The sequence below is a fragment of the Falco naumanni genome, chromosome 1 (genome assembly GCF_017639655.2).
Source record: "Falco naumanni isolate bFalNau1 chromosome 1, bFalNau1.pat, whole genome shotgun sequence".
NCBI lineage: Eukaryota > Metazoa > Chordata > Aves > Falconiformes > Falconidae > Falco > Falco naumanni.
This window is the reverse complement of record NC_054054.1, coordinates 107,535,814-107,550,875: the sequence shown is the minus strand read 5'-3', so window position 1 is coordinate 107,550,875 and position 15,062 is coordinate 107,535,814. Positions and strand designations below refer to the sequence as shown.

Sequence of the window (15,062 nt, the reverse complement as noted above, 5' to 3'; positions counted from 1 at the left end):
TTTTTTTTTTGTTGTGGACAGGGTATGGAGGAGGGGGGAATTGCGGTTTTAGGACGTAGGCAGCATAGCTGCCATAGGTAGCTGCCTTTTTTCGGCATTGTGTTTCCCTTCCCCACTCCCCTTTGGTCAGCGCAAGAGCTAACTTGGTCTGAACCCCTCGCTGCTAGGAGTCTGGCTGTCCTGATGTGAAGGGAATCCAGACCCACTGATGACTCCAAAAAAAAGGGTTCAGCCGCTTCTCTGGTAGCTAGAATTAATTTCAGGGTGAGGGAGACTCAATCGAAGTAGTCTCCGGCGCGTGGAGCGGGCGCCGGGGCAGCGTGGCGCGGTCCTGTTGGGGCAGCAGCGCCGATGGGACGGTAGGCAGTCGATCTGAAGCGAAGTTCCGCTCACGAGCCACTGTGGGACCAATGGTCCTGTATTCCTCTCCATCAAAACGCCACAGCAGGTTTAATGGAACATTTCTCCTCTCTGGGAATTAGCAAAGCTATTTATAACATCTCTTTTTCCCAGGGTCTCGGTGCCTAACTCCTTCTGTTCCTTTCCCACGTCACTTCCAGCAGCTGGTCGAGTCAGTGATCGTAGGACACTAACTATGGGGTAACCTCAGCATCTTGTTCTCCTCAGTGTACCGAAACATACCTTTCCTTTCTAACAGCCGAATTTGTTGTAAGTAGAAAATTTCTCATCTCTGTTAATGAGACTAATACTTGAACATAATGATCACAATCAAGTTTGGAAATTAAAAAAAAAATAATAATAATAAGAAAATAAATGCATTGATTCTTTATATGTACACTGGCTAAAAATATTGCTCTACACTGTAACTTTTAAGTGTAATATTTCTGTATGAATGTCGCCTGGTAGTGTGGGTTTGAGTAGCATTGTGTATGGGTGAACCCACTGGCCTCTGCCATCCACTGGCCTCCCTCACAGCCCTTTGAAAAACAAAGCCTTAAGTATTTGCTCCTTGAACTTTCCTTAACGAGCATGGTTTAAAATCTTAAAAGACATCATACAAAATTAAAAAAAAAAAAAATAACAAGTTTTGAAGTGACGTCATAGTTGGCTAGAGATTCTTAAAAGTTTTTCGTAAATGGAAAAATTAGAAAACATTTATTTGTATTTTTTTAATTTAGACGTGTAGTCCTGGGCTGTAACAAATATTTAGGTTTCAAAGCTTAGCAGAGTACGTTTTCTGACTCCTTGCGTAAGTTAGTACACTTATATCATGTCATTATTTAAATTCTTTTAAGTGTACTATAAACCGTTCTTTAGTGGTAACTCTTTAGCAAAGTTAAGCAATTTGACTAAAGACGGATTAAATTATGTGTTGGCTTGTGTTGCCTTATATTTAAAAAGGAAAAATTGCCTGATTGTGTTATGCCAAATGATAGCAACATGAAGTCCTAATTTATTGTTTATAATCGTATTCCTGCAGTCTTTGTGAAAACTGGTAAATATACATCTATGAAAGAACTAAAATCCTGAGGCTTTTCATGCAATATTTTTCTGAATACATTATATTGGAAGCCAAGGTTCGAGTCTGAAGCTGCTTCCCTTACAGTCTCCCCGCCGCCTTCCCCGTCCTACTCCCCCAAATTGATCTAGGGCTGTGCTATGACTTTAACCCTTCCTGCCGAGTTAGTTACTGTAAGGTGTTCTGCTACCTGGATACGTACTTTTTACTAAATAAAATATTGGCATCTCCTTTGTTCAATAGCCTGCTACAAATCTCAACCCAGACTGTTATTAAAAGCTTTTTTTTTTTTTTTCCTCCTGCTCTTCTCCTGAGAGAGAGATTTGAGTAGAGTCCCGTGTCATGGTGTTTGCATTAGTGATGGCAGCACGTTCAGAGCTGCTGGGGCTCGTTCTCCACGGGCAGCTGCAGGTAGAGCCACGACCTCTGAGATTTGGCCCCGCTGCAGCGGGTCTGGGAAGCAAAAATACTCCTGAGACTCATCCAGGTGGGACATTGCTTGAAAAAGGAATCCTTTTACTATTAAAATACACTGAAATATTTCCTTTTGTTCTAGGAGTGAGATTTTTCTTTAAACCAGCCCTTTTCACTTCTGCAGCAGCCTCTTGCTAATGGGCTCTCCTTCCTTCTTCCCCACCACCTTCCGTACAGAGGGACAGGAGCACTGGCCCGTCTCGCTCCCAGGTACACCTCGAGCACAGGCACCAAATCCACGGCGCAGGCGGCCCGGCGTGGGGGTCCAGCTGTGGCACTGGCACTCGCCCTGGTGACAAAGGCGACCAGAGGGCTGGTGTGTGGCAGGAGGTGCGCTCTCCTGGGAATGTCTGTCCACATGCAATTTTATTTCAGTCTCTGCCGGGTGCAGAAATAAGAGTAGTTTCAAGGCCAGGGGTGCACCTTCGCCCTGGGCTCTCCCCAGGACCCCGATGCAGGCGGCCGCCTGCCGTTGGGGCTCGGGCTGCTGCTCCCGTGGCCGCACTCAGCTTGCCTTTCCAACTGAATTTTCATCTGTGGGTCAGTGGCTCCCCGACCTTTGACTCCAGCACAAGGCCTCGGTTCCCCTGGTGGATCCTGGGTGCCTGCAGACGATGGTTCTGCTCCTTGAGGAAAGAGTAAGGTGCTTCCACATGTTTTCCTGAACTATTTACGCTGCCTCATCAAATCTGCCCACTTTAGGGTACCGCACTGATTTAGCAGAATACCGTTACTCTAACGGTTCCTGGCAACTCCCTTGCCAGCTGGAGGTGGACACTAGATAGATCCTAGGAGGGATAAACATGAATGTGGCGTAAACCCTTCCAGAGGATGCTTCCATCCTTGATGCATCTTGTCTTTTGAGCAGAAGCTTTGAAGCTGTTAAATAACAAGCCCAGTTTGTTACAGCCCAAAGTTAGCATTTTATAAAGACACTTGTGAATTTTCTTTTCGCTTACGATGTGAAAGGTGTCTCGGTGGGACTCGGCTGCTCCCATAGAAACCAAACAGAAATGTTTGCTGGGGCTCACTGGGGAGAGAACTGGGAATTGCTGCTGTATTTCATTAAACCACAGACTGATGATAAACACTGCTGCTTATGTGCTACGGGTATGAACTAGAAATTATTTAATTTTTTTTGTCCACAGGAAAAATGAAAGAGAGACCTGGCCCCTATGCCCCTTCTGCTGGTTTTATGCAGTGCAAGTGCGTGGGGCTTGTGTGGCTGCGGTCAGCAGCACGGGGCGGGTGCTTGTCCCAAGGGGAATTTGGGGAAGGGTTTCTGGGCTATGAATGCATCGGGCACAGCCTGGCTGCTCTTCTCCAATAAGAGCATTGAGGAGGTGTGGGAAAACAGAAGAGAGAGAACATCTCCGAGCCAGAAAGGTGCTGAAATAATTACTAAAAAAAGGAGGAGGAGCCTGAGTCAGTTTGAGTTCTGTCAATGTGAACTCAGAGATTTTTTGACATCTGCGAGGGTTCAGGCTGTCTCGTGCTGTAAAGGTCTGCTTTCCTGGGCCAGGAGGGAGGTGTCTTTGGAGAGACATAGGGCTGCTCCAGAAGCTGGACCTGGAAGCTGCTGACCTTCAAAGTGCTGACCTAATGGTACGTGTAATAATCTCAGAGTTTTGCTTACTAACGTAATTTTAAATACAGAATTTTAAAGGAGATACATAACGTTTGTAGACCCCTTCCAGAAGGTAGGAGCTGTGAGGGTTTTCTCCCCTTTCCAGTGATCGTACATCTAATTTAATCTGCCTGCTTTCATCTCTTAAGGATGACACAACTCAAAATCCATCTCCTCTGCGCTTGCTGCCAACATCTGAGTGTCGGAATCCCTCTGATGGCAAACTAATACCTTTCACGGTTCCCAGTGTTCCCCAGATACTAAGAAATGTATTTGGTTCCCACGTGCTTTTCCAGGAATTTGGGCTAAACCAGGCAGCTTAGCCCAGCTAAGCTCAGCTGGGAAGAGCTCTGCATGCCCCTGGGCGCTGCCGCATCCTGGCTCCAGCATCCAGGACCGCTGTGCCAAGAGCAGCCGCTCCATCCATCCGCCCTGGGGAGACGGAGCTTCAAGATCCTCCTCTCCTTTGACTTGGCATCACTGGAGCTCCTTCGGTATCTCGTTTCTTCACCTGTCCCCCCAACAGGAGGAATCCCATCTGCAAAGCTTCTTCAGACTTCTACGTCGGCTTTGTGGCCGGTTAGATCTGTTCATCACTGGGGCGAAGATCTGGGGCGATAATGAGCCAGTGGGGACCTTGGCGTGAGCAGCTGCTGCCTCGGCCGAGGAGTTACATGCAGCCAGAGCTAAGCTAAAGGCTTCTGGCAGATGGCAGAGTAAGATCCAACCTTTTAAACTTCTCCTTTAGGGCCAAATAGGGTTTTCTTCCCAAGATTTAATTGCTGGGTTTGGTCTTATCCCCCTACGCTGAGCTCACCCTACCCTGGTAGATGGTGGGAGGATGTGAAGGCTGAGTTTGACCCAAGGTAGGCAACGCGCCAAGGTGGTCTCTGCCAAAACCAACAGCGTGTTGTCTCGTGATGGAGGACACTTGGAGAGGAGGAACTACTGCAGATGCTGGAAAAAAAATAAGAGTTGAAAAAAGTCCTGCTTGCTGCGGGGGTCCTGGAGGAGCCAAAGGAAAGGGGCATGATGGCATCAGCTCCTCTGCTCAGCTGGGGGAGCGCTTCGGACATCCTCCAGCAACAGCCACCTTTCAGATGCTCTGCTGCTGCTCAGCGAGGCCAAACTGCAATGTACCGCAGGATTTTATCTGTCTAGTTTAAATTAATTTCAAGGCAATTGGGTACAAACTGTTAATTCAGCTGGGGTGGCTGCTAGCCCTAGAGGTGCACTAAAATGGAAGTGGAGAAATGGCACCAAGATTTAAATGGTCCCACGGTAAAAAGCCTCAGACCCCTCTGGCCTGGGGGGAGAAGGGGCTGGGGAGGAGGGAGGCCAGCCAGGTTTTTAACAGGGGTCGTGCAAAGCAAATTTGTCATGCCTTTATCTCCTGATGAAATATTCATGTCTGGTTTAGCCATCTTTTAGCTAAGAGGCATCAATCATCGGCACAAATCGGGGCTCTACCACATGAGCAGTAGATGAAGTGGGTTTGCCAAGAATTGTCCCTGAAGGTTTTGTAAGGTGGTCAAAGATTTGGTGTTGTGTTAGAGAAGGTTGGATAATGTGGTTGAGGTCTTCAGCAAGCCCAGGTCCAGCCCCTGCCACCCAGGCAGCCGCCCCCCCCTCGATTTATAGGGCATTTAATAGCACTTTCCTTTTTTTTTTTTTTTTTTTTAATACCCAGGCAGTGGCCAAGCTGCATCCGACTGATGGAGCCAGGCAGAAGCTGGCAGGTTCTCAGCCTTTAGAATAAATCTTCAACAAATTTCCAGGAAGGAATTTTAAACTTGATCTTTAAAGCTAAATTTAGTAGCGAATCGATTTTTTTTTTATTTTTTTTTACCTCCTCTTCATTAATATTAAGAGCATCTCTTCCTCCTGCTTTGCAACCCAGGTCTTGCAGGGGATTTACTCCCCTGTTTTATGCAAACACGTGAAGGTTAAGAGGTGCTTGAAGATCCGGCTGACATTTCCAGCCAGGCACCGCACGGCGACGTGCGCACCGTGGCTCTGGTTGCAAAATGCCAGCATAAATGGAGCTGCCGTGCGGCGCTGAGCGGTGCAGCGTGCGTGCGTCCGTGCCGGAGTGTGGTGCTGGGAGCTACTGAGAGCGGCACCTGACGGCAAAATTCACATTTGTGATTGGAGATGGCAAAAGAAAAGAAAGAAAAATACCCAAACGAAGCAGGGAATGCGGAGGGTTGTAAAGGTTGTGAGCTGGGGGCCAGTTTAGTTTTCCTCTGAGCTCCCAGCATCACTTCGCTGCAATAGCTGAAGCTTTTTAGTTCATAAATAATCTATGTGTTTGTTTCTCTTTTTTTTTTTTTAATTATTTTTTAAGGTAACTGGTGAGCCACAAGAGGCTGCCACCACCCTGCTGTACGGCCGAGCTGGAGCAGCCACTGGGCAGCAGCGACCCGAGCTGAGCACCACACCGAGCACCAGGTGGGCTGCGGCTGGGCATCGGGCAGCAGTGCAGCCTGGTACTGGGCACCAGTACAGTCTGATACTGGGCACCAGAACGGGCTAGCGTCAGCCACCAGTATAGGCTGCCACTGGGCACCAGTAAAGTCTGGCACTAGGGACTGGTATGGACTTGCATGTGGCTGCAGTGCAGGAATGGTACTGAGCACCAGTGTGAACTTACACTGGGCTAGCAGGGGTACCAGTATGGGCGAGAATTGGGCACCATTATAGACTAGCGCTGAGCACCAGTATGGGCTTGCATTTCTCTCCAGCATAGGGCTGGCATCAAGCACCAGTATGGGCTGACACGGGGCAGCAGTGAGGCTGGCACTGGGCACCAGTACGGGTTGATGCTGGGCACCAGAACAGGCTGGCATCAGCCACTGGTTTGGGCAGGCACTGGGCACCAGTATGGACTCCCGTTTGCCTCCAGTACAGCAGTGGCACTGCTATAAGCTGGCATTGGGCACCAGTATGGGCAGGGGGCTCGCCCCTTGCCCCCGGCCAGCCATCGACTGCAGGGTCCCACGGTGCCACCCCCAGCACCCCCCGGGCAGCCCCCACATCGGGCTGGGACCTGCCTGGGTGTTTTGGCAGGGGGACAGGGGACAGGACAGGGACACCCCAGCAGCACTGCCCCCCCCCCCAGCCCAGCCAGGGCTGCGGGGTGCGGCTAATTAGGGGCTAATTGTGTTAAGCCTGGGCAGCGCTAATGCAATTGTAGGATTAGCCTGCAGAGACAGCGACACCCCCCTCCCAATTCCTCTGGGGTGATCTGGGGGGGGGGGGCAGACAGACACGTACCCGGGGTCCCCCAAACAGCCCCAGTGCCCCCAGCCATTGCCCACCCACCCCTGTCTGCACTGAATCCCCGCCTCCCCACGGCTGGAATTGCCCCAGCGCTAATGAGGGGCTGGGGGGGCTGGGGGAACTGCAGGACAGCAGCACCCCTGGGCTGTGGACACCCCCCCTCCCTGGCACATCCCCGCTGCCGGCGATTACCGAATTAACCGGCTCCATCTGAGCCCGTCTGCTGCCGGGATGTGGGTCAGGGATTACCCACCCCCACCACCCCCCGTGCCCCCCAGCCCGGCCCTGGCTCTCCCCATCCCCCCCCCCCCCCCCAGCTACACCACAGGCACCCCCACACCGGCAGGCGCTGGGGGCAGGGGTGTCGCGTCCCCCCCATCCCATCCCATCCCCGGCCAAGCGCAGGAAGGAGGTTCAGGCGGCCATAATAAATACAAGAAAAGTTTATTGGAAAAAAAAAAAAATGGGGGGAGGGAGGGGGCAGTGGGCCCCGGCCTGGGGTAATAAATAACAACTGTGCTCCCGGGGGGGCACCAGCTTACAAAATATGGCTCTGGGCAGCGGGGTCCCGTGGGGTCCCCAGTGAGGCTGGCGGGGGCTGCCGGGCACCCCGGTGGAGGGTTTGGGGGGCCCAGCCCCCCGGCACCCCCGGGCACCTGAGGAGGGGCTGCCCCGGGGGGGGGGCAGCTGGGGCTGCGGGAGGGTCCCAGCCCCGGGAGGGAGGTGGGGGAGCGGCCCCATCCCTGCCTACCTGAGAGCCGCCGGCTGCGGCCACGGCAGCGTCCCCAGAGCGGGGGCATCGGCTGCGGGCAGGGCTCAGCACCACCTGGGGCTCACGTCCTGTCCCCCCCCGCGGGCACCGGGGCTCAGGCCAGGATCTTCTGGGGGATCTCCACCGAGGCCTTGATGAAGATGGCGTTGTCCCGCACGTAGTTCCGTTTCTTGATGTCCTCGTGGGAGATGAACTTGGGGTAGCCGAAGCCCAGGGTGCTCTCGTCCAGGGAGCTGCGCGAAGCTCCCGGCTTCTGGAAGTTTTTCCAGTTGGGATCGGGGTGGAAGGTCTCGGTGATGTGCTGGGGCTTGGAGAGCGAAGGGTCGCTCTGGTCCAGCAAGGAGAAGGTGACGCGGTAGGAGAAGGGCCACTCCAGCAGGTTGTCGTACTCGCCTGGCAGCACGCGGATGTAGATGGAGAGGTGGCTGCTCTCCCCGCTCCCGTTGCCGTTGAGGAAAGCCGAGACCTGGAGCTTGTAGCCGTACTTGTGGGTGTAGAATGGGGGGCTGAAGAACTCGTAGTTACTGCGGGCTTTGGCCTCCTGCAGCTTGCGGGCGTAGTCGGCGATTTTCCAGATAAGGGTCCCGTCGCTGCTCACCGACAGCTCCTCCACGTCCCGCCGCAGCTCCAAGATCTCCTGCCGCTGCCGGCTCACCAGGGCGCACACCATGCCCAGGTGCACCTTGGTGCTCTCCTCCAGGTGCCGGCCCATGGCGAGCTTGGGGCACTGCGGGGACAGCGGGACCATCAGCAGGGGAGTGCCAGTGGGGACACGGGATGTCAGGGCAGAAGGATGCCACAGGGACGGCACAGAGATGTCTTTGGAGCATGGGGGTACTGGAGCAGGACAGCACAGGGATGCTGTGGAGGCGCAGGGGTGGCACAGGGACACCTGGTTGGGTGTTGCGGGGACACTTGGGTGGCAAAGCGACACAAGGGTGAGGCAGCACAAGGAAGGGGACACCACAGAACCACATGGATGCGACAGAGCAGAAAAGGGACGCCACAGGGGATGGGACAGACGTCAGGGCAGGAGGAGTGTGGGGATGCTGTGGGGCACAGGGGTGCCGGCGCGGGATGGTGACAGGGATACCGGCACGGGGCTGGGGACACGCTCACCCGGTGCTTGCAGCCAGCTTCCTTAAAGGGGCACAGCAGCATGGCGGTGTTGCAGCTCTCCTTGAGGTGGGTGGGCACATCCTCCCGGGCGATGCTGGGCGTCCCACACTGGTTGGGGCAGGGCACAGGGTACCGGGGACACTGGTACTGGTGGTTCTGGGGACAGAGAATGGCCATCAGCCAGGGCCGGCAGCTGGCAGGGCAAGGGTCCCCGTGGGGCCCCTCTCACCTGGATGGTGTCGAAGACGAACTCCTTGGCGCAGTACGTGCAGGGCTGGGTGCGCTTGGGGCACTCGGCCAGGGCGTGCTGGGACAGCAGGTGCCGCATCATGCGGGCCCCACACTTGTTCTCGCAGTACACGCTCTCCTGGGGACACGTGCCCTGGTGGCCCTGGGGACCACAGCAGCAGCATCACCCTCTGGCTGCCCTCGCCAGCCCTGCCAGGGATGGGGCCATGCAGTGCCCCCGTGGCTGGGCTATGCCCTGCATTGTGTCCCCAACCCTGTCCCCATGGCCAGGTTGTGCTCCCCATGGCGTTCAGCCGGGCTGTCCCCACACCCAAGCTGTGCCCCCGCCCCACAGTGTCGTGCACTGTCCCCACGGGCAGGTGTGCCCCCATAGCGTCCCCCATCCAGGCTCTGTCCCCATGGCCAGGCTGTGTGCCCTGCAGCTCATCTCAGTCCCCACATGGTGGCCCACATTGCACCCCCCAACCTGGCTACATCCCCATGATACCCCCCCCAGGCCATCCCCGCCCCCCCCATTGCGTCCCCTGCCAGCTGCATGTCCCCCATCAGAGCCATGCCCCCTGGCACGGTGCCCCCCCCCCCCATTACCCACCTCAAAGGCCTCCCCGGTGAAGTCGCTGGCGCAGAACTCGCACTTGACCCGGCGCTTGGGGCAGCCGTGCTGGACGTGCTCGGGCAGGTCGCGGCGGCTCAGCTTGGCGCTGCACCGGTTGGGGCAGGGGATGACGTTGAAGCCGCAGGTGCCAAGATGGGCCTGGGGGACACAGGGGTGGTGAAGAGGGGGCCGTGGGGTGCAGCCGTGGTTCCCCCCCCACCCTGCCGGACCCTACCTGGAGGTGTTTGATGAGCCCACTCCAGCGGCAGCCCTCCTCGCTGTGGATGCAGCGGATGGCCAGGCTCAGCACCTGCGCCTCCAGCTCTGGGTCGGGGTAGATCTGGGGAGGCAGCAGCAGGGCATCAGCATCCCGCGCCAGGCTGCGGGGGCATGGGGACCCCCCCCAGCAGCCTGGCTGGGAGCCGCAGGCACGCTGCCCACGGCCGGATCCCCCCCGCCAGCGCAGGAACAAGCGCCCTTTGTCGGGAGCGGGTTTCCGCTGCTGGCCCCGCAGCACAAAGGGCTCTTGCTTCCGCACGGGTGCCCGTGCCAGGCCGGCGTGGCGGTGCCAGGCGGCTGTGCAGAGCCTGGGGACGGTCCCTTGGCAGGGACACAGGTGATGGGGACATCTCCTTGGAGTGCGGTGCCCCATCCACGGCTCACCTTGGCATAGTCCAGGGGCAGCTGGTCCTCCGGGCATTTGAAGACGCCTTCGCTGCAAGACACAGAGAGGGGTCAGGGTTGCTGGGGGCTGGGGGCCGGCATGTCACTGGTGACACAGTGTCCCATGGGGTCCCTGCCATTCCACCCCAGGGCATTGGTGCTGCCCCTCCACCCGTGAGCACTCACCCCACACCAAATCCAGCCACAGCCATCGGGGAGCCACCGCTCTAATCCTGCTCCATCTGTCTGAGCTGGGAAATGCCCCCGCCAGACACCCCCCACGGGCAGCCCCCCCCGCCCCGAGCCGGGCACAGTGGCCCCGGTCCCAGGGGGCCTGGGCCAGGCGCTGCAAGTGTGGCACCATCTGGAGCCCCGTCGCCCACCCCAGGCCCCTGGGATTAAGCCAGGGTGCCAGCAGCTGGCCAGCAGCGGTGCCAGCAGGGGCCACAGGCACCCACAGCCCCAGGTGCTGGGGCCCAAGGGGACTGGGGGGGGCAACAGCTGGGCGCCAGATGTGCAGCCCAGACGCGTGGCCCCAGGGCTCCTGTTCCACAGGAAACGGCCCCACCAGCCACTTCAGGGAGGCAGGGGGCCGGCACAGCAGCTGCCCTGGGAGGGAGCATCCCCATCCTGCTGTGTCCCCAGGGTGGGGGGCTCCTCCAGAGAGCTGGCCCTGGGGAACGGCCCAGCTCAGCCCTGACCTGTGGAGGGGCAGCATGGGGGGGAGACGAGGATGGAGCCAAACGGGCAGCATAGCTGGTCACCTCTGGCCCCCACAACACTGTGCCCAGGGACAGACAAGGGTGGCATCCCACGTGCCATTCCCGGTGGACACTGCGACAAGAGACCATGGGCACAGCCCACAGGGACACGCAGGGACCCCGGGACTCTGGTGTCCCCAAGGTGGCTCTGGAGGTGGCCATGAGGTTGCCGTGCATTCGCGCAGCACCTGCACGTCTGATGACCGCATGCCCTTGGCAAGCGCCGTCAGGGCCTTGGCCGGGGCTGCCAAGCGGATGGGAGACGGCGCGACAGAGCCAGCAGTGGCACCCGGCACGCGCTGGCCTGGCATGCCCGGGCACGGTGCGGTGACATCCCCTGCAAACAGCATCCTCGTGCTGGGGGCTTGGGAGCAACAACTCCCAGGAAAAGCAGCACAGTGCTGTGAGGCATGAGCCCCACGGCCACAGCCAGCCCCGCCATGTGCCCGGCCTGTTTGCAGCGGGTGTTTCCGTGGGTGGCACCAGGCACTGGCTGCGATAAGGTGCCCCGGGCCAGGGCTGAGCACCCCAGCCCTGCCCAGGGAGCCCAGGGCCACCATCGGCCCAAGGCTGCCATCGGCCCGTCGCCTCTCCGGGGGCAGGCAGCCCTGCCAGCACCCGGTGCACGGTGTGGGGGTGCCAGGGCAGGTGGGGAAAGGGGACGGTGACCCGAAGCCAGCGCCTAATCTCCGACAAAGCCTCCCCATTCCTCACGCTCGGCCGGGCAGGGAATGTGCTGAGGCAGCGCCCGGGGGGACCGTCCTTGCCTCTGACCTTCGCCGCGTGCTGGGGCGCAGCGAGGTGATGGGGTGGGAGCCCCGGCACCCCCCCAGCCCCACCAGGCACCGAGGCAGGGCAGGATGGCTCAGCCCATGAGATCCCCAAAACTGATCTAGTACAAAGGGTGAGGGGCTCGGCGGTGGGGAACCCCACATCCAGCCGCCCGCGGGACGGATGCGGGAGGGGAGCGGAGGCGCTGCCTGGCACGGGCCCCGGGGAACGCCCGGTTTCACAGAAACCGGCAGCGGTGACGGTGCCCGCCGTGCCCCCGGAACGGGCAAAGGTCGCTCCGTGCCAAGACGCGGTGCAACCGCAGGCGGCGGCAGAACCCGGGGTGACGCTTCGCGCTGCCGCACGCCCACCCCGGGGGGCGCGGACACCCCCGGGCCGTGCCAGCGTGGGACCCCCAGCACCGCACCGGGCACGGAGGGCAAGAACCGGGCAGCACCGGGTGGCACGTGTCCCGCGGGCTGCCCGTACCTGGGACATACCGGGGGGTGGGGGGGGGGGTCCTGGTTCCGCGCCCCCAGCGAGCACACAGGGCCTGGCCGCGTCACCCGTGCGCGGGGGGTGGCCGGACACACACCACACACCCCCCCGCTCGGCTCCGGGCAGGAAGGGGTTAAGCACAAATCTTTGCAAGCGCTCGAAACTCGCCGCTCCGGGCTTCACCCGGGCCCCCGCTTCCTCCTCCTCCTCCTCACCGAGAGGGGCCACGGGCCGCTGCACCCCGCGAGGCGGCTGTCACCGGCTGGGCGCGCCCCGCTCCCCCCCCGGCCCGGGGCGCTCCGCACCGCGAGCACTCCGCACCCCCGGGACACCCCGCACCCCGAGCACTCCGCACCCCCGGGGCAACCCCCTCCCCGGCCCGCGGCGCCCCAGGAGCACCCCGCACTCCGGGGCACGGCCCCCCTTCCCCGCCCCCCCCCTCAGCGCGCAGGGCGGCCCCGCTCCCGGCAGCAACGCCCGGGGCCGGTGCGGAAGGGGGGGTGGGGGACGCGGGAGCACCCGCCGCCCCCCGGGACGCGAAAGCCCGGATAGGGGTTGGGGGTACCCCGGGGAGCTGTACGGGGGAAGGGGTGCGCGGCGTGACGTCAGGCCGTGACGTCAGGGCAGGGCTCACCTGAGGAACTCCTGCAGGCAGGTGTCGCAGAAGCGGTGGCCGCAGGTGGAGACGCGGACGGGCTCCCGCATGGGCTTCCCGCAGAGCGGGCACAGCACCCGCCGCCGCGGCCGCTCCAGCAGTTTGTAGTCGTAGCCCGGCATCCCGCCGCCCCGCGCCGCGCTCCGCGCTCCGCGCCCCGCTCCGCGCCTCCGCTCCGCGCCCGGCTCCGCCCGGGGGGCGGGGACACCGACCAGGCCCCGCCCCCCGGGTCCGACCCGGCCCCCGGCCCCGCCCCGCCCCCCGATGGGGCTGGGGAGGGACCCCCGGGGGCACCGCAGGGGTGCGGACCCCACCGCACCGGGCAGGGGCACGCCGGGAGCCTGGGAGCATCGCCCGCAGCACGGCACAGCGACCGCCCGCAGCCCCCCCGGGGGGTCGCACGGCACCTGCAGACCCCCCCTCATCCCGGCTGCGGCCTCCCCTGGCCCTGGGCTGGGGGTACGCAGCGTGCCGGCCTCGCTGGCCCTGCGCCCCCTGCACGCAGCCCTGGCTGTGCCCCCCACATGCCCGGGGCGGGGGGGGCACCTCCCGTACCCCCCCACCCCCCAGAGAGCGCCCCGTGTCCCAGCCACCACCCGCGGCAGGGTCTGAGCTGGGCAACGGCGGAGCAGGAGGCGGAGGGACTGCCCTGAGCACCCCCCCATGCCACAGCCACCGGGGGGGACACACACGCTCCGGTGGCTTCATCTCGCTCCGAGCTCACCCCCGGGCTGCAGCCACCAGCATCCCGCGGTTCCCAACCTCCTGGCAAGAGCTGGGAGCGGGGAGAATAAAAGCAAATCCGTCTGGCTCCAGCCCCCACTCCGCTCCGTCAGAAACCGGAGCAGCATATGGCAGGATTTGCCCCTTTCCCCAGAGAGGGAGCCGAGCAGATGACAGGCTGCCAGCATGTGTTAGTGCCACCGCCGCGCTCCAGCCAGCTCCCCGCGAAGGGCGGCAGTTGCTCCAGCCCCAAATGTTAGCAGTTTTCAATTAGCAAATGGCAGAGGAGAGGGATTCCTGGGGGACACGCTAAGCAAGTCAAGCTCCATCACTTGTCACTCAAGGAGCTCACGTTACCCTTCTTCCCGAGAGGCTTCTGCTTAAAATAAAATCCTCAGCAGCCCGGGGGGAGGAGGGCAGGCAGCCTGCCTGCTCCTGCCGGAGCTGCCAAGGAGGGATGGGGGGCTGATTCCTGGGGTTACCCCGAGGGATAACAGGTTTACCCTGCCACGGCCTGAGCCACAACAGGACTTTAGCTCCTGACACCCAGACAGCGGGGAAGCCGGTGCTGGTGTACTTTGAGCGTTAACAGGCACCATGGGGTCTTCCCTGAGCAGCCTGCGGTGGAGAGCCTGGAGTTAAACTTTAACCAGCTCCCAGAGAGCCTGGAAACCCAACGCCTCAAAACAAATGACAGTGGGCAATGTACAGAGGGCAGCGGGGCACACCAGGCACCTCTGAGCTGTCACTGGGGTGGCACCAAGGGCTGGAGATGCTCCCAGGCTGGGTTTGCTCAGAGCTGCCCCCCCCCCCCCCCCACGGCAGGATCCACCAGTGGCCCCCACGGTCAGTCTGGTTCTGCCCCTAGGTCCCAGCAGCAGGCCCTGGAGCCAGGCTCACCACCCAGCTGGAGAAAGGCGCTCCCTGCCACCTGGTCCTGTCTCAAAAGCATCCCCGGACACGGCTACAGGACCAGGCTCAGGCCAAAAGGATGGACCCTTGGCACCCCACGGGGGGGACGGGACACCCTGTGCCTTCCGCATCGCTCCTGCAAGCTTAGAAATCCTGTGTCTCTAATGACAGGCGTGAAACAGAGCCGTGTTTCATCGCTGTTTACTGCTTCTCTTTGATGTTTTCAAAATTTTTCTTCCCTAACCTCACTGAAGAGCATCTCTGCTAATTAGCCAGGAGCCGACAAAGCCATCAGAAGGTGCTGGCTGTGCCGGCAGGATGGCTGGGAGGTGTCAGACCCTGCAAACAAAGATCCCCTCCTTTTCCCCTCTCCCTAAGGAAAGCCCTCCCCGCACGCAGCACCACAGCCAGGCGTTTGTCTCACACAAAGGCGACACTCAACCTCCGGGCAGGGCAATTCCCTTTGTGGAGGCGATATGTT

At 60.0% G+C, this 15,062-nt stretch overlaps 2 protein-coding genes across 2 annotated transcripts in view; one reads left to right on the top strand and one right to left on the bottom strand.

Moving 5' to 3' along the window:
* Positions 1–3,042, top strand: part of FAM222B (family with sequence similarity 222 member B) — a 38,819-nt gene extending 35,777 nt beyond the window's left edge. Inside the window, exon 3 of the transcript XR_005831240.1 lies at positions 514–3,042. The gene's annotated coding sequence lies outside the window, so the exon portion shown is untranslated. The remainder of the gene's footprint in view (positions 1–513) is intronic.
* Positions 3,043–7,288: 4,246 nt separating this feature from the next.
* TRAF4 (TNF receptor associated factor 4) lies at positions 7,289–13,122 on the bottom strand. The gene is made up of 7 exons (XM_040616215.1): positions 12,926–13,122; positions 10,262–10,313; positions 9,834–9,938; positions 9,596–9,757; positions 8,984–9,145; positions 8,755–8,910; positions 7,289–8,362 (listed from the first exon to the last, which is right to left on the bottom strand). The coding sequence occupies exons 1-7, from the start codon at positions 13,066–13,068 to the stop codon at positions 7,730–7,732; spliced, it is 1,413 nt and encodes a 470-aa protein (XP_040472149.1). The 5' UTR covers positions 13,069–13,122; the 3' UTR covers positions 7,289–7,729.
* Positions 13,123–15,062: the final 1,940 nt, after the last annotated feature.

Excerpts from the sequence above, each read along its gene's own strand:
- TRAF4 (XM_040616215.1), bottom strand. The coding sequence starts at position 13,068 with ATGCCGGGCTACGACTACAAACTGCTGGAGCGGCCGCGGCGGCGGGTG. Across the intron at positions 9,146-9,595 it reads TCACCGGGGAGGCCTTTGAG|GGCCACCAGGGCACGTGTCC; the intron begins GTGGGTAATGGG and ends TGTGGTCCCCAG. Across the intron at positions 8,363-8,754 it reads AAGCTGGCTGCAAGCACCGG|TGCCCCAAGCTCGCCATGGG; the intron begins GTGAGCGTGTCC and ends CTGTCCCCGCAG.